General features: G+C 34.6%; 5 protein-coding genes across 7 annotated transcripts; 3 read left to right on the forward strand and 2 right to left on the reverse strand.

Annotated features, from left to right (window-relative positions):
- Positions 1-367: 367 nt before the first annotated feature.
- On the reverse strand, positions 368-2,174 carry LOC18016183 (berberine bridge enzyme-like 27). The gene has a single exon (XM_006397992.2). The coding sequence runs from the start codon at positions 2,046-2,048 to the stop codon at positions 426-428; it is 1,623 nt and encodes a 540-aa protein (XP_006398055.1). The 5' UTR covers positions 2,049-2,174; the 3' UTR covers positions 368-425.
- An 859-nt stretch (positions 2,175-3,033) lies between these two features.
- On the reverse strand, positions 3,034-5,044 carry LOC18016184 (alpha N-terminal protein methyltransferase 1). Its single transcript, XM_006397993.2, has 8 exons — positions 4,727-5,044; positions 4,422-4,572; positions 4,277-4,335; positions 4,077-4,187; positions 3,883-3,984; positions 3,732-3,786; positions 3,551-3,648; positions 3,034-3,458 (listed from the first exon to the last, which is right to left on the reverse strand). Exons 1-8 carry the CDS (start codon positions 5,027-5,029, stop codon positions 3,333-3,335), a joined length of 1,005 nt encoding a protein of 334 aa, XP_006398056.1. The 5' UTR covers positions 5,030-5,044; the 3' UTR covers positions 3,034-3,332.
- Positions 5,045-5,898: 854 nt separating this feature from the next.
- LOC18016185 (probable calcium-binding protein CML43) lies at positions 5,899-6,635 on the forward strand. The gene has a single exon (XM_006397994.2). It carries the CDS (start codon positions 5,975-5,977, stop codon positions 6,521-6,523), a length of 549 nt encoding a protein of 182 aa, XP_006398057.1. The 5' UTR covers positions 5,899-5,974; the 3' UTR covers positions 6,524-6,635.
- A 6,931-nt stretch (positions 6,636-13,566) lies between these two features.
- LOC18016186 (FBD-associated F-box protein At3g49020) lies at positions 13,567-15,332 on the forward strand. Of its 2 annotated transcripts, none has more exons than XM_024155199.1 (4): positions 13,567-13,643; positions 13,760-14,627; positions 14,692-14,832; positions 14,937-15,332. In XM_024155199.1, exons 1-3 carry the CDS (start codon positions 13,630-13,632, stop codon positions 14,812-14,814), a joined length of 1,005 nt encoding a protein of 334 aa, XP_024010967.1. In that variant the 5' UTR covers positions 13,567-13,629; the 3' UTR covers positions 14,815-14,832; positions 14,937-15,332. The 2 variants fall into 2 exon arrangements, with proteins under 2 accessions (XP_024010967.1, XP_024010968.1); XM_024155200.1 differs by having other exon boundaries at positions 14,725-14,832.
- Positions 15,333-18,876: 3,544 nt separating this feature from the next.
- LOC18016187 (putative UDP-arabinose 4-epimerase 4) lies at positions 18,877-22,190 on the forward strand. 2 transcript variants are annotated; one of them, XM_006397996.2, is made up of 11 exons: positions 18,877-19,107; positions 19,741-19,912; positions 20,023-20,147; positions 20,230-20,343; positions 20,435-20,542; positions 20,634-20,725; positions 20,812-20,953; positions 21,030-21,124; positions 21,199-21,328; positions 21,423-21,567; positions 21,785-22,190. In XM_006397996.2, exons 2-11 carry the CDS (start codon positions 19,852-19,854, stop codon positions 22,009-22,011), a joined length of 1,239 nt encoding a protein of 412 aa, XP_006398059.1. In that variant the 5' UTR covers positions 18,877-19,107; positions 19,741-19,851; the 3' UTR covers positions 22,012-22,190. The 2 variants fall into 2 exon arrangements, with proteins under 2 accessions (XP_006398059.1, XP_024010966.1); XM_024155198.1 differs by lacking the exon at positions 18,877-19,107 and adding an exon at positions 19,130-19,243.
- The last annotated feature ends 5,067 nt before the right edge of the window (positions 22,191-27,257 follow it).

The following is a 27,257-nucleotide window of genomic DNA, read 5'->3' on the forward strand; positions in this document are numbered from 1 at the left end:
TTTTTATAGCTGGGAGTGTGGGACATGTCAATTATTTCCATTTATTTATATGACTTTCATTTTATAAACATTACTTTCATTTTCTAAACGAAAATAAAATTAATCCCACTCCCATCTAATTGGGAACTACACTAAAATCTCAATAAATTGATAACCATAGTAAAATAATAAATTATGCTTCTTCAAACTATACAAAATAATAAAATGTAATAAAATAATAGGTACTTACTTTTTTTAGAAAAACCTACGTAAATATACAATTCCAATATATTATACATTAATAATTATGTAATTTTTTTCATATATATATAACTAAGATATATACTATACTAAAATGTGACATTAGTGTTTTTTTACTTCAAATTAATTAGGTTCTCAAGAAAAAACTCACAGATTATTTGAAATAAAATAAATTTAAATTATTTTTATATATCATCAACAGATTTCAGAATTGGAATACTCTGTTCATCACAGAAGAAATCCATTGGATCAATACTCGTCTTCACTCTCACCAATCTATCAAAGTTGTTCTTGAAATACTTCACTCCCCAAATCTTTCCTTCTTCGTACTTTGTCTTCATATTTATCCCATGACTATAAGTCCCCAAATCAATATCTCTAAAATTAACATAAGCTCCTCTTGGTGACATGGAAACATAAGGAGTCATAAAATTGTATAATCTCTTGACCCATCTCAAATACTTCTCTGTATCAATCTTGTTCTTATCTTCTACTTCATTCCAATAAGCCAAATACTGAATCTCATAAAGGTTCCCTTCTCGATGTGGAAATGGTATTTCATAATCAGCAATTTCACTCATTTTGCCACCAAATGGAGTGAGTATGATCTTTGCCAGCCGAGCCTCAGGTGCGTATAATCGTCTCCAAAGCTCTCGAATTGCGGTTTTAGGTAGTGGTTTTTGGATAAAATCATCTTTTCCCTTGAAAGATCTAGATGTACGTTTCCGTTGCCTAAGAGTGTCCATTGATTCTCCTTTGATAAACCAGAGAACAGACTCAATCCAACTTATCTCTCTACAATCTCCAATCTCAAGACCTAATTCCGGAAACTTATCATCCATCATCGCCAATAGATCGCTTACCGGACCAAGATAAAGTCCCGGGAATGAAGCATAAACCGTGGTTTTGTTTGATCTTTGTAACATAGCTCTAATGAAAAGATCATTAGGTACCTTATCCGCAATATACTGCCACTTGTTGATGATTTGGATAGCCTTGTTCTCCGATGTTTTCGTGACGTCAAAGACCGTTACTAGAGATGGTACACTGACCAATCTAATCTTCCATGCTAAAACTACGCAGAAACTTGAACCACCACCTCCACGGATAGCCCAAAAGAAATCCTCACCCATGCCTTGTCGATCAAGAAACCTTCCGCTTGCATCGACTATATGAGCGCCAATTACATTATCTGCTGATAAACCGTATTTTCTCATCAGTGTACCGTACCCTCCACCTCCGAATTGTCCTCCGACGCCAACGGTTGGGTAAAGACCGGCCGGAAAAGCCAATGATTTGCTCAATTTCCCAATCTCGTAGTACAATTCCCCAAGTGTAGCTCCGGTTTGAACCCAACCGGTCTGGTTCTCAACATCTAATGTAATAGACCGGAGATTTCTCAAATCAATGACAACGAACGGTCTGCTTTTGGCTATGTACGAGAAGCCCTCGTAGTCATGACCACCACTCCGAGTCCTGACGTGGATATCGTGAAGCCGTGCGCATTTAATCGTGGATTGAACATCGGTGGCTTGAACCGGAGTGATGATTGAGACCGGTTTAGGTGTTTCAAGAACCGAGAATCTTGGATTTTGTATGGAAGAATTCAAGATTGAGAAAAAGGAAGAGTCACTAGAGGTGTGTATGATTCTAGATTCGCCGGTGAAGTTGTTTACCCGGCGAGAGAGACAGCTCAGAAAGTCGTCGTGGTTAGTCCGATGAGCTGGAATTGAAGCAAAACGAGCAAGAGAAAGATTCAACAGAAGAAAATGTGTAAAGAGAGAAAGCAAAAAGCTCACAAACTCCATTTTTTGATGCAGAGACTGAGGAATTTGAGGATATAGATAAGATGTTTCTGAAGTGGGTTTAGGCTACAAGGTTATAGTCAGGCATAGCCGGATAGTGTTTTTGCCTTGCCTCTATCATCTTCTTAAATAAAGCCGATTTTGACCACAAAAAAAGAACAAAAAAAAAGATCACGTTTTAAGCAACAAGCTACAATAATGATGTACTCTATTATTAAAGAACATGATTGATTTCAGAGATTTCTGACAATTGATTTTTTCTTTTACTTCAAAACTTTTTTTAATAACATGGTGAATGCCAAGTACTGATTTACCCAACTAATGAAAGAATTTATTTCAAAATTATTAATTAAAGTTGAACTGTTTAAAAAAACAATAATTTGCCGTACGGTTGGAGTTGGATGTTACAACATGCTTTTTTTTTTATCATGTCATGCTTGGTGGTCCTGTCTCTTTATGTAGGCCTTGTTTTTGCTTTCGACATTGATTTAATTCGTTGGCTCATGGTCCGTCTTCAATGTCATCACGAATTTACATCACTATTTCGATTTAGATCGGTTAAAATTTGTCCAAACATTATTATTAAAAAAATTGTAATAGGTATGGTATGTATAATTGCAAAAGAAAAGAAAACAAACTCGGTAGGTATGGATTTTGTTTATAAAATGTTCTCTGAAAAAAATGTATATCATCGTGATAACCATCTACATATTACCAAAACACGTGGTGATATGTTTTATATTAATTTTTGTGGCTCAACACCATATGTTTTACATTCTTGTGACTATAAATCAAATGGATACGGGCAAGGCCACGAATGCAAGAGCTTCCTTGTATTATTTTTAATTCACCCACTAAACTATAACCATATAATTTAAATGTGTGTTAGTATCATGATTATTAACTTTATATTATTAAAACAGACATGATTGTACAAGTTTATTTTTACAATTTATTGTCTTACTTATCAAATGGGCAACCAATAAGCTTTAATTTAATATGTGATGTCTTATCTTATGTTTCAAATTTCGAGACGAATGCAACAACTCAACAAAAGGCTCATCAACTGTAAATATGATTCTTGAAAGCAACAAAGATTCAAATTACAAACCACCATTTGAAGTGTATCCTCTAACTCATGTGTAAGTTCGGACAAATGATCAGACGATTAACTGTGAACCCATCCTTGAAGCAATGAAGCCTTGAACCAGATCTCACAACACATTTGGTAGCTTCTCTCTTCAATCAAAAAGATTGAAGACTCCACAAAAACCAAACAGAAGCATGTCATTTGATAATCTGTGGTCTGTTGCTACGAGTCTTTGATCTGGTTCTGTGGACTTTGGGTGGTGTATCAATCGTTAAAGCATACATTTTTACAGCAAATAACTCTTGCGGAAGACCCTTTTGATCCTGGAAGATGAGTTCAAGAAAAAGACTGTAAATGTCTAAATTATCAGTTCTTAGATACGGTCTCAAGATAAAAATACAGACAAGAACTCGACCTTTGTTTGATAGAGATGTAACCCACACCGACGAAAGAGCTGTTTGAAATACGGATCCGATCTGGTGATGCTACGATCCTCTTTATCCAAGACAAACCCTGCGCACCCAAAAACATTAATATATGAAATTTTGCATCAGAGATAAATTTCATAGGAATGTAGAAGAGAGAGCGAAAGAGACCGTTTTTACAGAGATTCTCTTTCACAACAAAAAACCCACCAGGTTTAAGGCAGCCCTATGATCAAGCAAGAAGAACATCTCATCAAATTATGCAGCGAATTTTCTTCTTTCTTGATCAGTTGAAGAAAGAAGCAAAAGTAATCATCTTTACCTTTGCTCGGTTGAAGAAAGAAACAAAGTCATCGTCAGTGAGATGCCCAATGCACCATTGAACCCATATAACATCATACCTTCCAGCAGCTGGAGTAAACTCCTATGATCATATAAACCACAAAGCAAAGGTGAAGGAGAATTGAAAACAAAGATAAGCTAAAGAAAGCAGAAAACACACTTCAGGAACTATACCTGAAGCGGGACACAGAAGAAGTTAGTTGCTTTGTGCGTTTCTGATCCCGCAGATGCCAAGTTTTCACGCGCTGCATCTAGGAATTGTGCTACAGGCTCAAGAAGATCAACCTGTGGATCAAGAAAAGGGTTCATCACAAATTATGACATAAAACAGAGAAGAACATAATCTAAGTTATAGAATCACAGAAAACACTCACCTCGTTAAAGTATCGTATTAGAAGATTCTTGGTGATCCTTCCAATGCCAGATCCACAATCTGCAAATGGTTTGTGTGATTTGTAAGAAAAACAAAAGTAATAAACATTAAAAAAAAACAGTGAACAGCAATGAGAGGAGAGTTACCAAGAGCCACTAGATGCTGATTTGTTCCTCCATTTACATTTACTAATCTTTCTTGCATAAGAGTCTTGAGAAAAACCTCACTTCCTAAAATATCAGCATCATTCACATGACCATATCCTCCTAATACTCCATCAACAGAAGCTTCAACACCCTTAAATCAAGAACATAAACACACATACAAAACCCAATTTCGAGTTTTAGAAATCCTCACTAAACGTGTTTAGTGTTGAATCTTTACTTGGAACAAAAAAATATTAAGATTTGAGACCAGAAAATCGAAATTAATCAAAGAAAAGGAAACTTACTTCCCAATAAGAAACTCCGTCTCGATACCATTGAGTTTTCTTCGTTTCATCTCCTTCTTCTCCAATTTCTTCCCTCCACATCTCTTGAGCGCTATTAAACTCCTTCCCTTCGGAATCAACGCCACAAACATCCATCAGATCCAACGAGCGAGTTAAAACGCTTCTTCTCTCTTTTCTCCGACGATTCAGTGACGGTGACAAAGCAGACGTCGTCGTCGTCGTCGACGGCGGCGAGATGTGGTTTTGGTGGTTGCAATGGAAGTGGCCAGTGGAAACAAATGGGCTGTAAAAGGAAAGTGACATTTTTTTGTTATTGGGCTTTTTAAGGTTTCGTGGGTTTGTAATTTAAATCCAAGTCTCGGACTATCCAAATTCAACCCGACTCGCTCTCGAATGTTAACGGGTCAAAGTCAAACCATACTTGTTTGCTGGTTATAATCAAGCTTATTAACCATAACTCTGAGTCTCTGACATTAGTAACATGTCTTTTCTGTTCAATTTTAAAACAAAGAAGAACACGATGGAACCAATGGGAACGTTACCAACGTGAAACATATCACACCAACCATAATGTGCCTTATACTATGACTTGTAAATCGTCAACGGTCAACACTGCCTAAAAATTATATATTCCTTAATCTCTTTTTCTGTGTAATTACTCCATCATTTCAGTGCCCAAATCTAATGTAAGATATTATAAGGTGTGGGCATGAAAGGAATATTTTGGATGACTGTTGTATTTGTGATCCTTTTAGCTTTTTGGATCAACATTTTCTATCTAAACAAAGTTAAAAAGATCACAAAAACAACCAAAATGAAAAATATACATAGATTTGGTTTAAATGTTCGTTTTAGTTCAACTAATCAGATACCTAAAGGGATCACAAATACAAATTTTTTTTACTCCAACTAATCGGATAACTAAAAATTCAGATATTTTAACTGGATATCAGCAATTCAAAAATTAAAATTTTTGGGTCGATCTATTTTTTATTTTTTGCAAGTTGTAGATTTTTTTTTAAAATTATCATTTAGATTGTTTTTATTTTCTGAAAATGATGTGTTAATTCTGATTGGACGATTTATAAAATAGTCTTCCGCCTCGTGATTCAAAGTCTTTAATTATATAAAAACAGAGTAATTTAGTCTCCGCCTCGTGATTCTTCAGTCTCAGCCGCGTGATTCTTCAGTCTCCGATTATATAAAGAGCAAGTATCAAGAAGAAGAAGAAGAAAGAAAAAAGTAACAATGGAGATCATCACTAACGAGAAGAAGAAACTCTCGAGACAATTTTCTTCCTTCAGACTAAGGAGCCCGAGTCTAAACGCTCTTCGTCTCCACAGAATCTTCGACCTTTTTGACAAAAACAGAGACGGATTCATCACCGTCGAAGAACTGAGTCAAGCCCTTTCACGACTCGGTCTCGACGTTGATTTCTCCGAGCTCGAATCAACAGTCGAATCATTCATCAAACCGGAACAAACCGGACTCCGGTTCGACGATTTCGCAGCACTCCACAGAACCTTGGACGAATCTTTCTTCGGAGTAGGCTGCGAGTGCGATGGATCTCCGGAATCAGATCTCGAAGAAGCTTTCAACGTGTTCGACGAAGACGGTGACGGGTTTATCTCCGCCGTGGAGTTGCAAAATGTTTTGAAGAAACTTGGGCTTCCTGAAGCGGGAGAGATCGAACAAGTGGAGAAGATGATTGTCTCTGTTGATATCAATCACGATGGTCGCGTTGACTTTTTCGAGTTCAAGAACATGATGCAAACCGTTCTTGTTCCTTCCTCTTAAATCTTGAGACAAGAAATTTCTCTCTTTTGAATTGCAAAACAATCTGAAGATAATCTCTTGTGTAATGGTTTATTTACAAAAAAAATCAAATTATGTTCTGATTTAAATCAAACAAAGCCAATGGCAGAGAAAATGAACTGCTCAGTTAACATTTCAACTTAAGCCATTTTGTGAAGATGTTGGATTCGGTTCATTTTAAAACCAAAGAAAACCGATCAGTCTCATTAGTTTTGTTAGGGTTACCGGTTACTAATACATTTAAGATTTTATCGAATCTACTTATAAAATTACAACATAAACTTAAAATTTAATATTAATGCAGAGATCTAGAGTTCGAGTCCCGATAAATGTAATTTATTATTAATATGCAAATTAATGTAAACAAGGTTACATGAGGTTTTCAATTTGGTGCATGTAGATCCATCCGAATGATGTTCGTTTTATTAATAAAATTTTATGATTCATTCAACTGATTTATTTAGCTGATCCATCTGAATGAAGTTTTGTTTGTTTGATCATTTCACACCATTAAAAAAGGCTAAAATATTCATGTTTTCATCTAATCATATTTTCAGTGTAATATTAACTATATTATTATTAATTTTTAATATAAATAATGTTTTACAACTAAATAATTTTCAGATGATTATTTTAAACATTTGAAAATTTTTCTTTTCATGAAATTAAAAGTTTTGTTTATAAAAAAGTTTTATAACAATTGATTAAAAAACAATTAATTTAGTGGTTGATTCATACCCAATAAAGATATTCAAAACAAATATTTTCTCATTGGTGAAGCAAACTATAATATCTTCTTCTTGAATTATAGTTTCATCATACAAAACATAATATTAAATTGAAAAAAAAAAACATATCATATTATGTTTATAAAGATACAAAACAGAGTTTTTTTAGAAAAACATAATCCTTAAACCACCAACCCTCCCTTCTATATTCACATACTTGTCAATATAGAAGTCTAGTTTCTTTTGATATCTCTAAGGTAATGGCATCACTTTTTGCCTTCATAACTCTATCACCTGATGGTAAGTATGGAACATGTCCAACATTTTCATCACCATGCTGTTTATGTGACTCCACATTTTCCCAATATTCAAAGTCTCTATCCTTTTACCTTGAATCTCTGATAAAGTTGTGAAGCCATTGTTGCTGTCACAATCTTTATCCATTTCTTAAGCTTATACTTAGGGTGTTTCCTCTCCAGAATCCGCCATTTAGCTTTCCATACACCAAATGTGCACTCAATCTTCGACCTCAAACCAGAATGCTTGCGGTTGAACAACTCTCTACTGTTTGTTGGTGGTCCTATGTTGAACTGATCTAGATGATATCTAGTTTTGCGATGTGGACCTAGATAACCAGTTTTAGTGGGATAACCTGAATCAATTAAGTAACCCTTTCCAGGTGGAGGATGTGAAAAAGAAGCTTCTTGTTTAGCACATTTGTTCATGTGCTCTCTCAGGAACTCCAACATAAGCATATATGAATTTCATACTGAAATAACATATATCAAGCACTTACATAGTTGGCTCTGATTTTTGACCTATAAATGGCTCTACATTCCCTGATGGAGGACAAACTAGCACATATATGCTATCAAGAGCACCAATGCAATCCTCAAAATAAGGCATATACCGGTCATAATCTACTAGAAAAGGATCAGCACTTGCAAACTCATCCCTTGCGGGTTTCACTATATCTGCTGCGAGTTTTAAAAGAGCACTTAAAACATCATCTAGCTTCCTTTTTACTGAGTATAGTAAATGTTGATACCGCTCAGATAAGGCTCGTACAGTTAGATCTTGTGTAACCATTTCTATGAACATTGCAACACTCTCTTCAATATAAATATGACAAGATTCCTCTAACTTATACTGCTCAGATAGCCTCTTACACAAACTCCTAAATCTTGACTGGTGCATGCGTAGACTATCAAAACATTGTAGCTTAGACTCAAAAATCAATCGCTGCACACGTTGCCAACCTTCTCCTCGTTTTGTGTTCACCATTTGTCTCTCAACTTTTCTTTCCTCCACTCCTTACATGTCTTCTATAAGAGCATACATGTGTTTCTCCTCCTCAAGAACCAATTCCATGTCATCATCTTCAATTAAGAATCTAAATGTTTCCTGCAAAACCAGAATAGAAAACGAAATACTTTTAGCAGCTCTTCATCGAACGAGAGATAATAATGTTACAAGCTAGAACTACGCAAACACTAAAGCAAGAGACAGATACCAGGATACCTTTTGCAAGCTACGTAGAACTAGAACTACACAAACACTGAAGCAAATCAAAAATTTGCATTTCTTTGTTCTCTTTAAGCTTGTACCATTATTCCTAAATGTTACAAACTGTATCTGTCTAGAACTAGAACTTCGTAGAACTAGACAGATAAATGTTACATTTCTTTGTTCTCTATTGTGTCGAATCGATTTCTACGCAAACACTAGAACTAGAACTACGTAGAACTAGAACTAGAACTACGTAGAACTAGAACTAGACAGATACCATGTCATCATCTTCAAGAGACAGATAATGTTACAAACTAGAACTACACAAACACTGAGCAAGAGACGGATACCAGGATACCGGATACGACAGATATGAAAATGCATGCATAGGCTTTTTCTTGTTGTGTTCTAAATATTCCAAGAAAAACTATTACCTTACTGTTCATCTTGTCTGAGGATCTTCTTTACAGTTGCAAGCTTAGTCCATTCTGCAACAAAGAATACAAGATAAGATAATTCATTCATATTCACTCATTCAAAAAATAAGAATTATAACTGATAACTAGTAAAAAATAAAAAGATAAGATAATTCATTCTCATACACTTAAAATAAACCTGTTTCTCCTACACAAAATAAGATACTAGAGTTCAAAAGAAACATTGAAAGACACTAGGTACTAGAGTTCATAAGAAACATTAAAAGACACTAGATACTAGAGTTCATAAGAAACATAGTTCATAATAAGCATAAATCATCCTCATGCATTCCTGTTTTCACTTGTTGCAAACTCCAAATAGAGAACCTTGTTCTCATCATCTTCATAAAACAAGAATGTCTGACGGTTGGCAATATCTTGTTTCAGATATTGAATTGCTGCCTTATACAAAGGAGACCACATGCTTATAGCAGACAGCAAATGTAGAATCTCCATAGCTCAACGCTGACTACAAGGAAATTCGGGATGGCTCTCAATTAGGTGATTCTTGTATGAAAGAATCTTATCATGCGACTGAACACTCTCCCTAATCATATCTGCAACAGCTTGTCCTACTTGTACAACCCTCTTTTTTTTTTTTATTAGTCCTCCGCTTACTAGATGAGAGACCATCACCAATATTAGAAAATGAAGGTCCATTGCTATTATTGCCCTGAGTAGGAGGAATTTGCCTTGATTCAGCATCAGCATCAACATCTTGAGTAAGAGGGATTCACCTTGATTCAGAATCAGCCTCAGCATCAGCCTCAACATCTTGATCAAAATGTAATGTGTCTATATGTTCTTTACATTGCTGAGCACTCCAACCTTCGACCCCACTAACATGAATTGCCCCAAAGACTTGTTCCATCAAATCCATGTTTGCAACTGGTTTTTTTTTTAGTTTCTTAGCTCTCGACCATTCCTGAAATCATAAAAAGATATAAGGCAGTGAGTATAAGCAACAATCCATTTGAATACTCAGAAAAAAAAGAAAAAAAAACAAGTGAAATGAACATATGTATACTTTAGTTCGCTCATTCTACCAGTCATCAGATATTTCTATGTATCTATTAGAATCATATCCAAGTCCAGTTCTGTTGTGAGTCAGTCTTCTGAAAGATTCATACTGTTTCTTGCAAGTAGAAAACTTGATCTTGAATTTCCTCCATGGATGTCTTTCCCCAAATCTCTCACTCAATTTCTCTATAATTTTCTGTCTTGCAGCTTCGTGCACAGTTTGTTCATCACTCCACACAAGATTTTTAGACCTAGGAACAAACACAAGATTCTTAGACCAGACAGTAAACACAAGATTCTTAGACCAAACAACAAACACAAGATTCTTATACCAAACAACAAACACACAACACAGAAGAAAATAATTTCACCTTATAATAGTTTGAAACTCTTGGTTCTAAAAAATCAAATACATTGAAACAGTAATATATGAGTTTAGAGGGAAAGATACTCACATCAGAATTACAGATAGATGACATTGTGTCTGTGAAGAAGTGCCAGCAACTATCTACAAGAAGGAAGAGTGAACATTATAGTAAGACACATCCGTAAAACACATACGGGAAAACCAATCAGGAACAAAAAATATTAAGAAAACATACAAAGCAAGCTCATATACAATCTCAGAAAACATACAAAGCAAGCTCAGATACAAAGATACAAACATACAAACATACAAAGATGCAGCAACTATCTACAAGTAAAGACACAAAAGGGACGTGTGGAAAACTCAGAAACTATCTACAAGAAGCAACATCAGAATTAACCGATGTTATCACTAACTGGCAAGACACAAGATGGACGTGTGGTAAAAAGGAAGTGGTGAAAAGTGAAGACACAAGAGGGACGTGTGGGAAGCTCAGAAACTATCTACAAGAAGCAACATCAGAATTAACTGATGCTACCACAAAACCAATTTAACACTCTCACCACACAAATAATAAAAAAAAACTACTTTAAGGTTTTTCTCATTAAACTAACAACTACTTTATAAGGTTTTCCTCATTAAGCTACTCGCTAATGGCATCAGAAAGATGAACAAATTATCAAAGCTACAAGTGTACATTAAAGACCCTTGAATCACGAGAACAAGAAGAGGCAAAAACCTGGATTTTGTAATTGCTCAGCAAACCCGATGCAGGCGAGTTATAAGTCGCTGAAATGTGTAATAAAGTTCTGCATCACCACGAAACCAAAAGAAAGGGTCAATTATTAGCTATAACTTTCTCGCTTAAGTGCCAAACACAATTGCCAAAGGAGCTCTAGAAAGAGAGAAAATGTGTTTAGTTCAAAGAAAAATATCCAAAATGCACCATTCATCCACAATCACTCATCACAGAAAAGCATGTTAAGAAGACATTCTGGTGTTAATATACATCTTTTTTCTTACTATAACCTGATCATATTTATTGTTATAATGGGACCCAAGACCTCAAACAAACTTCGTTAACCATCAGCCATAACATTGATTTGATCCGTTTAAGTCTATGTACTTTTTACCAATCCCTAACATGACTTTATGTTCATCTCAAACAACAAAAACCACTTCTCACATCAACAACGATTCAAGATTCAAAAAAAATTAGATCACATACACTGATGTTGGTAAAAAACAGTTTTGAGTACAACTAGACCGACCAGATGGTAACCAAACCTGAAAGTCTCAGACTTTCTACCACATACTATTAATCAATACGGTTGTAGATGTTTTAATGCATTCAACAATGTCATCATGACTGAATGATGCAGCATAATATCTACCATTGCTGGAAGGAGAAAAAAGCTTAAATCTTCACTACAAAGACATCAAACCGATTAATTGAATGTTCCATCTAGCTTAGTGACCATGTCAATGATACTTAAAGATCCAAAGATCACAACATAAACAATCTAAACTAATCTTCAATTCACTATCAAATTCTAAGTCAATATCAGAAACCATATAAAGAGAGAATCAAAACACAACAAGAAGCGAGCAGAACAAGTAGCAAGCATAAATTATCCTCTATGACACAGCAAACGAAGCTAACAGCGAAGTTATCACTAACTAGCAAATCACAAACGCAGCTAATCTCAATGATGTTCAAAGCTGTTTTGTAGTTTAGAGAAGAAAAATTAGAATTCTAAACCAAACCTAGAAATATATTATCTCAGCGGAGAGAGAAAACAAGAATCATCGGAAAAAGCAAAGCTTGAGCTTGGAATAACATGAGAGAGAGATCGAAGCTTCTTCAGAGAAAGAGAGACGAGTCGACTGAGTGAGCTCGTGTTGGACAAGAGAGGAGTCCGAGAAGACGCTGGCGAATGGAGATGTCTTGCAGCCAAGAAGACGCTGGAGAATGGAGTTGTCTCGCTGGAGAAATAAAGCTCGAAGGAAGAACAATCGGAGAAATGGAGGAGTCGCAGAAGAGAGGAGAAGCAGATTTAGGTTTTAGTTTTTCTCTTGTAATTTTTTTATTTTCTCAAAGGTATTTTAGTCATTATTAAGTTTCGATTAAAGCTGGTTCATTCAGTTGGTTCATTCAGTTGGTTCAATTCAGATCAGCTAGCTAATATTAAAAATTGGATCATAGCTTTAAATGATCCAGTTGGTTGATTCATCCAAATGATGATGATTTTATGCCATAAACGAAGATCAGTTGACTTGATCATCTGAATGGATCATCCAGATGAACAAACGACCATGGCTTTTAATAAAAAATATATAATAATGTATTATCTTTGTAGTAGAAATATTATTTAAATTTAATTATTTAAATTAAATTTTAAATTAAGATTCAGTTTATTATTTTGTAAAGATATAATGATAACTTATTTGATGATTTTTGATAAATAATATAATATATATTTAAATAAATCAATAATAAATCTAAATTTAAATTTAAAATTTTGGATTTATATTAAAATAAAAATTAAAAATATATTATTTATTAATATTACACTAAATTAACTTATTTGACAATAAAATAATAATTTATATATACTTACAGTTTTAAAATTTATTAAAATTATATATTTACATACAGTTTTTAATAATTTTTGCTAAAATTATATATTTACATACAGTTTTAATAATTCATTATTATAATATTTTTGAATTTGATGAATTTTTTATATGGTATTTGGTTTCGAAATCCATAATTATCAATTTATAAAAAAAATTATAAATTAATAAAATATTAATATTATTAATTTATAGAGATTCTATTGTATATCAAAAACCATTAAAGCACAATTGAAGCTGAATAGTCACCTGCTATTCTCTTTATTATTATTATTTTTTCCGACAAACCCAAGTCTTCACCATAAGCATCTGTATTAGGCTGCCTTTGCGATTGCGATTGGAACATGAAAGATGGAACAAAAATGGTACGCTTCTTTACTTGGTTTATGTTTTGCTTGGAATCCCTTTCTATGGTCTTCTACTCTTCTTTGAACCCTAAAAATTCGTTATGGTTGTTTTTTTTTTCCCTAATTCTCGACAGCAAAATCGGTGGTAACAATCGGAGAAATCAAAACCTTGTAAATGAGGACAGAATCAGCGAATTGCCTGAAGTTTTGCTTCTGCAGATACTATCTTCACTTGCAACAAAAAATGTCATAGCCACGAGTGTTTTGTCTAAACGTTGGAGGTCTCTTTGGAAGATGGTGCCAAGGCTCAAGTTTGATTCTGAAGATCATCATACATTTTCAGGGAATGTTTACAGGTCTCTTATCTCACACAAATCTCCGTTTTTGGAGAGTTTGCATCTAACAATCAGTGATGAATCTGATGCTTCCGATATTGGAATATGGATTGGGATTGCATTTGCTCGCCATGTGCGTAGATTGGTACTTGATATTGACTTAGAGGTCACGTTTCCAAGTCTTTTATGTAGCTGGAATGATATACTCGAGATCTTGAAACTCAAGGATTGCATTCTTGTAGACTTTCCTACTCGGGTTTGTTTTCTTTCTCTTAGGAAGCTGCACCTCTACTATATGCAATTCAGAGACGAAGCATCTGTTTGCAACCTTTTCAGTGGCTGCCCTGTTCTTGAAGATTTGGTCGTGAATCGAACAACCAATCTCGATGTGGAGACTTTCACTATTGCGGTGCCATCGTTACAGATGCTAACCATATATGATGACCAAGCAGTAGAAGGGCAAGGAGGGTATGTGATAAATACACCTTCTTTGAAGTACTTGAACATTGATGGGTCAGGGTTCGCTGGTCTTGAGTTTCTTCTGATTGAGAATGCGCCAGAGTTGGTGGAGGCAAAAATCAAAGACGTTTCTGATCTAGTCAATGAGAACATTCTCGAATCCATAACTTCAGCCAAACGTCTTTGCTTACACATATCACCCTTAAAGGTAATTTCAAGATCTTAAGAATTTTCACGGGTTTGCAATTGGACTTACATTGTTTTGTATACAGATTAAGCATCCTACTGGTAAAATCTTCTATCAGCTTCTATCTTTGGAACTGGAACTGATGAGTAGAAATGAAAAAGAGTGGTGGAGTCTACTTTTGCACATGCTTGATGCTTCTCCTAAATAACAAGTCCTCAAGCTAATTGTAAGCCATTTCATTAGTCAAACTACTTTTCTCTTTCCAATGCTCTCTGCTTTGAGATACTTTTTGATGATCTGAACATTTTACGTTAATTTCATTGATCTCAGTCATGGTGGTATGGTTTTAAAGATTGCCACAAGTGGAATCAACCGAAATGTGTACCGGAATGTTTGTTGTATCATCTTGAGACATTTGTGTGGACAAGATACCAATGGCAACGAGAAGCTGACAAAGAAGTGGCTACATAAATCCTTAAGAACGCAAGACGGCTGAAGAAAGCAACTCTTTCCACAGATTTCATCGAATGCAAAAAGCTTGAGAAGCTGGAAAAGAGACGTGAGATGCTCAATGAGTTGGCTAGTGTGGTCAAGGCTTCAAATTCATGTCACCTCGTGTTAGAATCTGATACCTACTCTGATGATGAGGATGATTCCAGTTAGGATTTCTATTTTCTAAATTTAGAAAACTGTTTAGAGAAGAGATGCATTTAATAAAAAACCTATTTTAAGTTTCTCAAAGAGGTATAGCAAGAGAAGAATACGACACCAATTGGAATCTTAATAAACGAAGTAAGCAGAGATTTTTTTTTCTGTGAAGTGAATTATTGTCAAGTTGATACAAATGTTGGGCGCATTAGCCGTTAGACTTGGATGGGTACCTCTTCAGCCACGCTCATAGATGCACTTCAATTGCATTTTCTAGAAATGTAAGCACTCTTGGGTTTGGTTTAACTAGCTATCATGTGCTTGAATCCATTCAAAAGTATCCATGACCACGTTTATGCAAACTTGACCAAAAAAACATTGTATTACCTCTCAGGATGTTTATAACTAACTTGTATTTTTATAGCTCATTTTAATATACCTATATTAATTAGTTTAACGCAATATTATCTCAAAGGTATAGTTGTATTACCAAATAATTACTTTTGTGAAGGTATGTATAAGAAATTATACACATATTTATGCATGAAAAAACCGGCAGAACATATGATCCATATGAGATTTTTTTAATCTACTTGACTATTTGATTTCAGGTGTTTTAGGCAAAGAACAAACTAATTGCAATATATGTCCAATGAGAGGGGGATGATGACAATTTTGGTAATGTGTTTGCAAGGTGCTACAACATGTTCCCTAATCCCTTCGTACCATTACGAGAGAACCCTTTATTCAAAATATAACTCAGTAAATGGAAGTGGCCAATCACAAGTAGCTCCGAATTAGTACAGAAAATCTAGTAACATTTACTTGTTTTATAGTTTAAGGCTTGCTTTACCTGGTACAGAGAAAGGCATGAGGACATCGGATAAAACTCCTTTCGCTCTACACCTGCCAGAGACATTGTTTATAAAGAAGGGGTCAGAAATAGTAAAGTATCCAAAGCTAGCAAACAAGCCCACTTGTTGTGAACCAATTATGGAAGAGCGAAGAGCCAACATCACGAGAGCTGGTATAGGGCTGTGGAGTTTGCCGTTAGGGAGGTTGAATGGTTAGTTCATTTGCTTCATGAGTTTGATGCTTCTCAGTCACACTCCATTGCATTTTACTGTGATTCTACAGCGGCAATTCATATCGTTTCAAATTCTGTGTTTCACGAACGGACGAAACACATTGAGTTAGATTGTCATATGGTTTGTGATCGAGTAGACAGTGGTTTAATCAAATTGTTTCATGTCAAAACGGATTTGCAGCTGACCGATGTATTCACGAAGCCGGTATTTCCTACTCAGTTCAAATCTCTTATGGCCTATTAAAGTAAATCAGATATTATATGTAACAGGATTGAACCGGATGTAATTTGGTTCATATACAAAACCATATGAATCATTTTTTTGTTAAAGAAAACCATATGAATCATGTAAACACAATTCAGTTGAATAACAGAAACACTTTTCCGTTCTCTATAGCTTTCTTCCTCTCGATCTTTGTATACTAACATGCGTCGTTTTGGTCAATATAAATGTGAGTTTTAAGCTGTATCACTTTTTTTGTTCTCCTACATCCAAAATCGAACCATGAGCCAACGCCAAGTCTCTTTTGCCCTTTAAATTTCTTTGTTTTTAGCCTTTTATGCAAACTATGATTTTCTGTTTATTTTATGTTTCCTCGTTTTCCTTATTTTCCTCTAACTAAAGTTTTGAATCGTTAAAATAATAATAAGTGAGTTTTGCATTTGCTATAATTTAATTATATCTCCTAAAAATATGATATATCTTTTATGTATTTTAGGTATATCTTTTTTTATTAAAGAGTTTTAAATGTCTTAAAAATATCTTTATAAAGCAAGTTTGTAAATTTTGGAATTTATTTAACTTTATCTTACTTCTTGTAGTCAAACAAACAACCGAGAATGGTGGGTTTGTAAGTTTGTATAGTTGGAACTGTGTTCGACGTCTGATTTTTTTTATCCGAATTTTCTAGATATTTTTTTCCCTTTTGCATTTGGTTAATTGATAACGATTTTGGTCCAATATAATGATTGATCTAACTATATAACTAAAGAACTATTCATATTTTAAAAAGTAAACAATAATCACGACAATTTTAAAATATGGTACGAGCTATTGGAAGCAATTGACGAATTGATAACCGTTTTACTAAGCATTACCTAACAAGTACCTAAGTAAGAACTAAGTTATGTAAGACTTATTATAACATTGGCATGCCTCTTTTCGTTCGCTTCGAATTGTAAAAAGAGTGGAAGAGTAATTAATAACAAAATTAGGTGACTGACGAAAAGTTTATTTTATTTATTTTCTTTGTTTATCAATTAAAGAGCAAGTAAGGGGGCTTTGTATTTTCGTTTTTTTCAATATATGTAATATTCATGAGTTTGTTAGTTAGGTGAATGACCCGTAGGTAAGAAAAACTTTACTCTATAATAGAATTGTTTTTCATTTGATAGCGTAAAAAGATAAGAATTTGTTTTTATTACCACTAAAAGAATAGAATATACGTTTACATTTTACTTGAATCTAAATTAGTAGTCACGTATATATGTGAAATTGTTAAGTAAATGCAAAAAATAGTTGACAAGAAAATGCAAAATGTAGGATCAAATCATTTGATTTGACCGCGATGGCTAAACACGTTAGATAGTTGGGCAGTCACTACAACTAATTTTATCATCAATTATTTGTATTACATATATTTTATATTTCACTTGTAGTTAAACTATTTTAAAAATTTCCAAGAAAAGGTTCATAATTCTTGTTTGACTTTGATTAAACAATAGGGTAGTTAGTCGTCTACATTGGCTTCTAAATTCTAAATAATCGGCCTTTAAAATTAGGTTAGGTAACCTAGTAACCTACACAAGAAACCATTTGAGTTGGTACTATATTGCGACAAGAACAGAAAAAAAGCAATTGTTTTTTAAGAACATTAAATATATATCGGATTGTAAACCCACATATCCTTAATTAGATATTTAGATGTAACGTATGTTATTACGTTGGAAATGATATATACTATAAAAAATTACATGTTGCAAACATCGCCATTATTCTTGTTAGAATTATTATATCATGATAATAATAAACAACACATAAGATTCTCTCTTTCTTTTAGTGTTTCCTATTTTTCCCCTTTTATTAAATGAAATACTGCTTTTTTCTTAATAACTAATTTAAAATAAGTAGATTCTAAAAAGTTGAATCCTAGGAGCTTTTTTGTTAAAAGTTACTTCCACATTTATGAAATAAAAACCTAACAGTGTCATGTTTTGAAGTCAACGAAAATATTTCCACTTTGCCTCAATGCTTCCATATTAGATGATAATTACTTAATAATTGTACCCAAAAAAAAAGATACAGCCCAAAATGGAGTTTGATTACAAAAAAAAATTGCATATGTAAGGAAATAACTATTAAAAATTAGTAAACACCGATAAAGAAAAGGAGATAGACCTTAAGTTAATAGAAAAAAATGTTTTTCAAAAATGGAGATAAATATTAAAAATTATTTCCACTTTGAAACTAAATTACCAAATATATTGATATATTAAAAACACATAACCGACGCGATAGAGAAAGAGAGTCGCGACTAGGTCATAGTCGTGCTCTCGTTTTGCAATTCACGTTTCCTCTCTAAGCTTCTTCGTCTTCTTCCTCTCTCTCTCTCTCTCTCTGGTTCTCTTTCTCTCTATTACGTTTTCTCCTCACGAGTTTCTCTCACACTACGTTAACAAAACATCGCGCGTTTCGCATTTTATGATTTTAATTTTTAACCATCTTTAAACGCCTTCCTCTGTTTCTTGTCTTCTCACAATCATCAGGTGCACAAATCTCTCTCTTTCTCTCTCTCTCTCTCTCTGTAATCTTCTGACAACATTATATGTTAATAATCCGTTTCGTCTCTGGGGAATCATCAGGCTGATTTAGATGATCACCATCACTAATCATCTATTTTTGGTTTTCACTCTGTCTTACTGATTAAGACCATTTTTCTCTGATTTTTCTTTTATATTAAATCGAGATCGGAATCGAATTCGGACCATAATATTATTTGTTGAAAGTTGAAACTGATCGGAGTTTTAGTCAATTTTGATGACTTAATCTTACAGTTTTTTTAACTCTTTATTCCTCTTTTTTCTTTTTGGTTTTAACTCTGGTTCTTCTTTCTATGCTACTTTTTCTGACTAAAGTATGATTAGAAGATATATAGATGAGCATTACAAATAGTCAAATATTCTTATTTTATATGAAACTTTAATAAATCTAAACTTTTTCTGGTTTGTTTCATCTTTTATGCTTCAGGTCCCACTTCCAACATATGTTTTGGTCTTTCTCTCTTTTTTTTCCATGCATATAATTATATAAGTGTTTGCAGAATTTGGTAGCTTTGACCTGTATTCTTCTGTTTATAATCAATTTTAATAATATTTTTTACTGGTTCCTTTGTTTTGCAGCAATCTCCAGCAACATAAACTTCATGGTTGCAAGCTACTGATTATTGGGATTTTTTCTTGTTTTTGGTCTCAAGTCTCTGTTTGAGAAACAGAACATTTTGAAGTCTTTCAATGCTAAGTTTGTCTGGAGTCAGAAGTCAACGAAGAAACACAAGAACTTTGCCTCTAGGAGGTAAGAGAGATTATTACTCAAACAAAACTTTCTTTAGATCATATCATGTTTCTGAGAAAGAGGAACTTTGGATTCTGATCTCTTAGTTTAAAAAAAAAAAACAAATGCAGATATGGATTACTTAGAACCCAAAACAAAGAGCAATCTGATGGGAAAGCTTCTCTTACTAGTTTCACTTGTAATCTTAGCCATTATTGTGATCAATCAAGCTTCAAGTTTCACATCCCCAAGCGTGGTATCTCCATCAACTCATACGCAAAAACCTTATATAACTTTTACATTTTGTTAATGTTTTTCTGCGGTTCGTTTGCTTTCAGTTTTCTCAACGAGAGGAAGGAGTGACTCATGTGTTAGTCACTGGTGGTGCTGGTTATATCGGGTCACATGCTGCTTTAAGGCTGCTAAAAGATTCATACCGCGTAACCATTGTGGTAACAAAAATTCTATTTCTTGTATATACTAGTTTCAAGATTTTCAAGAACTATATAGTTAATGAAATTTGAACTTTTGATCTATCAACAGGACAATCTTTCCCGTGGGAATCTTGGCGCGGTTAAGACTTTACAGCGATTATTCCCGCAAACCGGAAGACTCCAATTCATTTATGCTGATTTAGGAGATCCCATAGCTGTATGGTTTTATAACCTTTGGAGTTTGTTAACTTTTGAAGCATAAACGTTTTGATTTTTTTTTTCTTTTTTTTTAACCGATACATTTTCAGGTCGATAAAATCTTCTCAGAGAATGCTTTTGACGCTGTGATGCATTTTGCTGCGGTTGCTTATGTTGGAGAAAGCACTCTTTATCCTCTAAAGTATTGTCTTAGTTCTTCTATTTTTCTAAACATCTCTGCAAGAATTTGTTTTCCGGTCTCATTGTTTGATGTTTTGCTTGTTGCAGATATTACCATAACATTACATCAAACACATTAGGAGTTCTTGAAGCTATGGCTAAACATAAAGTGAAGAAACTGATATATTCTAGCACTTGTGCTACATATGGCGAGCCCGAAAAAATGCCGATTACTGAAGATACTCCGCAGGTAAAATAGCCTTAATTTCGCTGAAGTAAACCATTTCAATATGAACTTTTCCTTAAATGGAAAATATTGTGTCCAGGTTCCGATTAATCCTTATGGAAAAGCTAAAAAGATGGCAGAGGATATGATCTTGGATTTTTCCAAGAACTCTGACATGGCGGTTATGATCTTACGGTTAGATTCCTTGAGCTCCAAGTCTATGATCAATGAGTACAACTGCAAATGTTAATGAATCTTATGACCTGCAGATACTTCAATGTGATTGGTTCAGATCCAGAAGGCAGACTTGGAGAAGCTCCAAGACCAGAGCTTCGTGAGCAAGGACGAATTTCTGGTGCTTGTTTCGATGCAGCTCGTGGTTTCATTCCAGGACTGCAAGTAAAAAGACTTTTATATTCACAAATTTATAACGTATCATCTTGTTTTATAATTGCTTCTTTGCAAAGAAACCTAATGATATGCTTTGTGATAGGTGAAAGGAACAGATTACAAAACAACGGATGGCACCTGCATTAGAGACTATATAGATGTTACTGACCTCGTGGATGCTCACGTGAAGGCTCTCGAGAAAGCTCAGCCTCGTAAAGTCGGCATCTACAACGTTGGAACCGGAAAAGGTCTTTGACTTTAACATTTTTACTATTCCAAGAAAATTATTTGCTTCTACGTATAACCAAGCGTTTCCAAAATCCAAACTAATCTCCGCGGTCTATAGTTTTCATGTAAATTATGTAGTTATCAAGAAACGGATCCGTATGACTATTGGTTGTTTGATTTCACTGCAAGATTTTGGTACAAGCTGAGTTTTAACCGTTTCTTGGTTTGGTTGAGCAGGAAGATCGGTTAAGGAATTTGTGGAGGCATGTAAGAAGGCGACAGGAGTTGAGATCAAAGTAGATTTCTTGCCTCGACGACCGGGGGATTACGCAGAGGTTTACAGTGATCCGGCAAAGATTTTGAGAGATTTGAATTGGACTGCACGATTCACTAATCTTCAGGATAGTCTTCAAGTTGCTTGGAGGTGGCAAAAGATTCATCCTCATGGATATGCTTCTTATTGACAACAGAGGAAACATATTTTTAAATTTTTTTATTTATTCATCATTATGTTTGGAGGGATTTGTGAGGGATTTGTGAGCTTATACCCTGTAGAGGAGAGATATCGTGGCTGGTTATGTACTTATGGTGGAAGTGTAAGCATAATGGTGAATAATGCTGATGGCATGAGTCGAGATCAACACAACCAGGCAAACGTATTCAGTTAAAAAACAAATTTAACTCAAATTTACAAAGTGAAAATTTAATAATATTTATGAAAATTTAACTAATCAACATATACCCTCAGCATAAATATTATTAAATTTTCAATTTGTAAGTTGCCACTTAAATTTTTATATATATTTTCTATGTGCTTTTCGTTTTATTTATTTATTTCATAACATATTTGAATCTCTCGATCTTGAATTTTTTTTACTTATGAACTACTTGCTATCGTTATAACATCTTTACTGTCAATTTTTTTTTTAAAGTGTCTTACCTAATTCGTACTTATATGTAATTGTGAAAACAGTTTTTGTAAATTTTTAAAAAATTTATTTAATATTTTGAAAAAATTTGTAACCATTTACGAATACAAAGTAATATTATAATGTTATCTGAATGCAAATAGTTTATATATATAGGAGCCAACATCTAAACTCTGATGCTGAAAGCCGATTCTGATGCTACTTTAGTGACTCGTATGTTTAGAAAATCATGTGCCATAGATGCGGAGATGCTAAATCACCAAATCGGTATTGATTATCCTTCGAATAGCTAAAAAAATACAAATTTGGAAGAAAGAAACATCATCTCTAGCCTCAGCTCATCATAATAGATCAAAATGTGTCTTTCTGTTTCTCACACCAGTTCCAATATTTCTTTTAAGCTCGAAGCGACCATGTCATATAAAGATACATATCAAGTTAGCATTATCATGATTAGGATTATGGAACTTTATCATGGAAAATACTTACATTATTAATCATCTTCAAATGAAGATTTAATAACTAACTCATGTGGAGTTTGTATTTGAAACATTTGAAGAACTAGTCCAAGTTAATATTTATAATATTAATTAGCATGAAAAACTATAGTACGTATTAATCTTCATGCAAAGCTAAACTACTATCCTCGTCATCACCATCGCCAATAACATTAATCTTAATTGCATAAACCAAGTTGTGCTGCATAGTTCACACAAAATGTTATCTTATTTCTTCAATTCATCTTCTTGCATATTGTTGTTCAGTTATTTGATATACACACTAGTTGTTGTATTTGATTCTTTTAGATCTGTCTTTGTAATTGTCTATGTTAGTAAATGTTTATTTTTTCTTATGAAACTCTAACTTAATATAATTCATTATGTATGTGTACATGAACCAAATCTATCATCTTGCATATGTTGTATAGTCATTTGACATATATACACTGGTTGAATTTGATTCTTCGGTAAGTTTTCGGTGTCAATAATTTTTCACTTGATAGCTAAGAAAACTACATAATCTTTTCTTATAATACAAATATACTAGCAACATCCAAGCCATTTGTAGACATGATACTATGGATCAATTTGTTTTATTTGCTACTATTGTGCAGTACAACCACATTATGACACTAACATTAGCTGGTTGTTGCTTTATATCTCTCACAATGTTCTCTTTTACAATATGAAATATATTTTATTCAGTATTTCATTTGCTTCCTGAAAAATGTTTCAAATAAACTTTTAACTCTACTTTATCATCATATAGTAATAATGAGGTTTCAAGACTTATCTGCATATAAAAATATTACAACATTTTACATATCAATATGACAAGATTCAAAAGTTTTTCTTAGAAAATTAGATGCACTCAGCGGGTATATGATTTACTTTAGCTGATCTGTTAAAAAATTTAAAAATAATTTCACTATAAAATAACTTTTGATGTCAGTATATATGTACAAAAGTATGAAAAGTTTCCATCACATTTGTAGCACAATTTTTTAGAAGACTTATCGACAGTGTAATTATTTGGCTATGATCTTTTTTTTTTTCTCGAAAACAGAATGAAGAATTTTTTTTTTGGAAAACAAATGTAGATAATCATTGATTTCAAAAGTATATATTATTATTAGTTTCAAAATAATTTTTGTAGACGTTTAATTAATTTATTAACGTTTTATTTTGAGAGGGTTAAAAATCTTTGTATGCATTCTTTATAGACAAAAGATGAGAAACTTCTTTAAATCTCTAAGCTTGTTAAACAAAAAACAAATTGAAACACAAGCTATAAAGGGTTTGGGGAGGTTGTTAGTAAATTTGTACTAAAAAGGAAATTAATAATCCTTAGTAGTTATCCAGTTTTTCTTAAAGAAACATAGCTATAAATGTTAGTCACTTCAGACATGACACTTTCCTTAACACAAACACGAAGTATAAAGGATTTGACAAGAAAAAGGAGACAACTTTGTAAAGACAAGAACTTTGTGTATCTTCCTTTTTGTTTTCTACTGCTTCTTACAATCGTTTTAGATGTCTTTATATACATAAGACACAAGAAACCCTAGTTCTAGATCTTTCTATATCCGTGTGACACTAGTACATTCACACGCTCACAACTGGAGTGGAGCTCAAGTTCGACATGCTCCGACTTTGTCTTTTAGCTCCATCTACTTCTTCCCTGCAATTGTTTCTTCTGCTTTTCGTACAAGTATCACGTGCCACTGTAGCTTCTTTCTTTCGTGGGCTGATAATATCTTCTTTCTGTCTTGGGCCTTCGTCTCTTTGTAAGCCCAATTCACATACTCTGTTTCTTACACTTTCATCCCCCCTCAAACTCGAGTGTGGTGGAAGACAGACTCCGAGTTTGTCACGAATCCGTAGAAATGGTTCCTTGGCTAGTGATTTCGTGAATATGTCCGCAAGCTGACTATGAGCTCGAATGTGTGATGTTTCAATGAGACCAAGAGCCACCTTTTCACGGATAAAGTGATAATCAACTTCCACATGTTTTGTTCTGGCATGAAACTTCGGATTTGCAGTGAGATGAACTGCAGATAAATTATCACACAGTAGTTGAGCAGGGCGAGGCTGAGGGATACCAAGATCACGTAATACAGCCGATATCCAAGTGAGCTCAGCAGCTGTAGATGCTAAAGCTCGATACTCAGCCTCGGTAGAAGAACGAGAAACAGTCGGTTGCTTTTTGGCACTCCAAGACACAAGATGGGAACCAAGTAAGGTGCAGAAGCCTGTAGTTGACCGTCGTGTGTCCTTACAACCTGCCCAATCGCTGTCACAGAAGGCAGTAAGAGACAAGTCAGCATCCTTGGGAAGATTAATACCGAGTGAACTTGTTCCTCTCAAGTAACGTAGGATTCGTTTCATCAGGATAAAGTCAGCCACTATTGGAGCATGCATCCGTTGACAGACGAAATTAACAGAGAACTGGATGTCTGGCCTTGTAAGAGTCAGGTACTGAAGTTTACCAGCAATGCTACAAAATAAGTGGGATTCTCAAAGAGCTGATCACCATTGGGAATGTGATCAAGCTGCAGAGGTAAAGGGGTTGGCCTCGGATTGCAGTCGGCCATTCCTGCAGTGAAGAGTATTTCCTCTGTATACTTAGACTGATGTAGAAACAGACCCGAGTCATGAAAGGAAGCTTGAATTCCCAAAAAGTAACTCAGCTGACCCATATCCTTCATTGAGAATTCAGAATGAAGCAGACCAATGAATCGAGTAAGTAAGTCTGGACAACTACCAGTGAGAATCATATCATCAACATAGAGAAGAAGAACCATAGTTGTTTTCTCATGATGATAAATAAAGAGTGAGGGATCAGCCGGGCTGCAGAAGAACCCGAATTCCAGCAAAAAATTAGCAAACTTGTCAAACCAAGCTCTTGGTGCTTGACGAAGACCATAGAGAGATTTTTTGAGTTTGCAGACATGATTCGGATAAGTGAGATCTTCATAGCCTGGAGGCTGTGTCATGAACACGTCTTCCTGCAAGTCTCCATGTAAAAAGGCGTTTTTAACATCGAATTGTTGAAGTGGCCAGTCCTTTGCAGTAGCAACAGCTAAGACTATACGTATGGTAGAGGTTTTAACCACAGGACTAAAAGTCTCAGTAAAGTCCACACTTCCTCTTGTAAGAAGCCTTTAGCAACTAAACGAGCCTTCAGGCGATCAACAGAACCATCTGCTTTCAGTTTAACCGTAAATATCCATCTGCACCCCAGAACATTCATAGTGTCAGTTGCTGCAACAAGATCAAACGTGTGACTTCCATAGATATTCTTCATCTCTTCATCTGCAGCCGCTTTCCAACCCGGATGTTTTAGTGCTTCTGCAATGTTTTTAGGTATCTTGGGGATCGTGGTATCAGTCAGGAGAACATATCGTTGATTTGGTTTAGTAATCCCTCGTTGTGCTCTTGTAATCATAGGATGAGAGGATGGCTCAGGTAGAGAGACTGGTAACAGTGAGGAGGAAGTGATAACTGTCCTTTCATTGAGAAGATGAGTGCTGTCGCCAATAGGATCAAGATCAATGCTTGCCGTACGCTCAGAACGCTCATCTCCCAATGAAGTAGTTATCTCTTGACCAACAGGTGTCTCAGCAGCTGGAGTGGATCGTGAGGGATGTACCTGAGATACAGTGTCCGGATCAGACGAGAGATGTTGATACCATTGAGAGGAAAGGTCCGGAGAAGATGGCTGATGAAGAGACGGGGATGGTAATTTGAAAGGGAAGCACATCTCATCAAAAATGACATGTCTGCAAGTAAACACACGGTTAGTTGCAGGGTGTAGACAGCGATAGCCCTTGTACTGAGCACTATACCCAAGAAAAACGCATTGGAGAGACTTGGGAGAGAACTTAGATGTAGTATATGGTCGGAGGTAGGGATAACACGCACATCCAAAGACTCGTAGGGCTGTATAGTGTGGTTTTTGCTGAAAGAGAAGCTCAAAAGGGGACTGAAAACGCAAAGCAGAGGAAGGTAACAGATTGATTAAGTAGTTTGCCGTATAAAATGCCTCAACCCAATACCGAAATGGTATGTGACTGTGAAAGATCATGGTAAGACCCAGTTCAGTCAAATGACGATGTCTTCTTTCAGCTAAACCGTTCTGTTGTGGTGTATGTGGACATGACATGAAGTGTTGAATTCCTTGGTCTATAAAATGTTGTTTGAGTTGATTGCTAGTGAACTCTCCTCCTCCATCACTTTGAAACACTTTGATTTTCTTGTTGAATTGTTTCTCAACCAACT

The sequence above is a fragment of the Eutrema salsugineum genome, unplaced genomic scaffold (genome assembly GCF_000478725.1).
Source record: "Eutrema salsugineum unplaced genomic scaffold, Eutsalg1_0 scaffold_20, whole genome shotgun sequence".
NCBI classification, from domain to species: Eukaryota; Viridiplantae; Streptophyta; class Magnoliopsida; order Brassicales; family Brassicaceae; genus Eutrema; species Eutrema salsugineum.

Coding starts and splice junctions, on each gene's coding strand:
- LOC18016183 (XM_006397992.2), bottom strand. CDS start 2,048: ATGGAGTTTGTGAGCTTTTTGCTTTCTCTCTTTACACATTTTCTTCTG.
- LOC18016184 (XM_006397993.2), bottom strand. CDS start 5,029: ATGTCACTTTCCTTTTACAGCCCATTTGTTTCCACTGGCCACTTCCAT. Junction 3,649..3,731: donor AGAGAATCTCTGTAAAAACG/GTCTCTTTCGCT, acceptor TTGGGTGCGCAG/GGTTTGTCTTGGATAAAGAG. Junction 3,459..3,550: donor TACATCTCTATCAAACAAAG/GTCGAGTTCTTG, acceptor CTCATCTTCCAG/GATCAAAAGGGTCTTCCGCA.
- LOC18016185 (XM_006397994.2), top strand. CDS start 5,975: ATGGAGATCATCACTAACGAGAAGAAGAAACTCTCGAGACAATTTTCT.
- LOC18016186 (XM_024155199.1), top strand. Junction 14,628..14,691: donor TACACATATCACCCTTAAAG/GTAATTTCAAGA, acceptor TTTTGTATACAG/ATTAAGCATCCTACTGGTAA.
- LOC18016187 (XM_006397996.2), top strand. CDS start 19,852: ATGCTAAGTTTGTCTGGAGTCAGAAGTCAACGAAGAAACACAAGAACT. Junction 20,344..20,434: donor CATACCGCGTAACCATTGTG/GTAACAAAAATT, acceptor ATCTATCAACAG/GACAATCTTTCCCGTGGGAA. Junction 21,568..21,784: donor CAACGTTGGAACCGGAAAAG/GTCTTTGACTTT, acceptor TTGGTTGAGCAG/GAAGATCGGTTAAGGAATTT.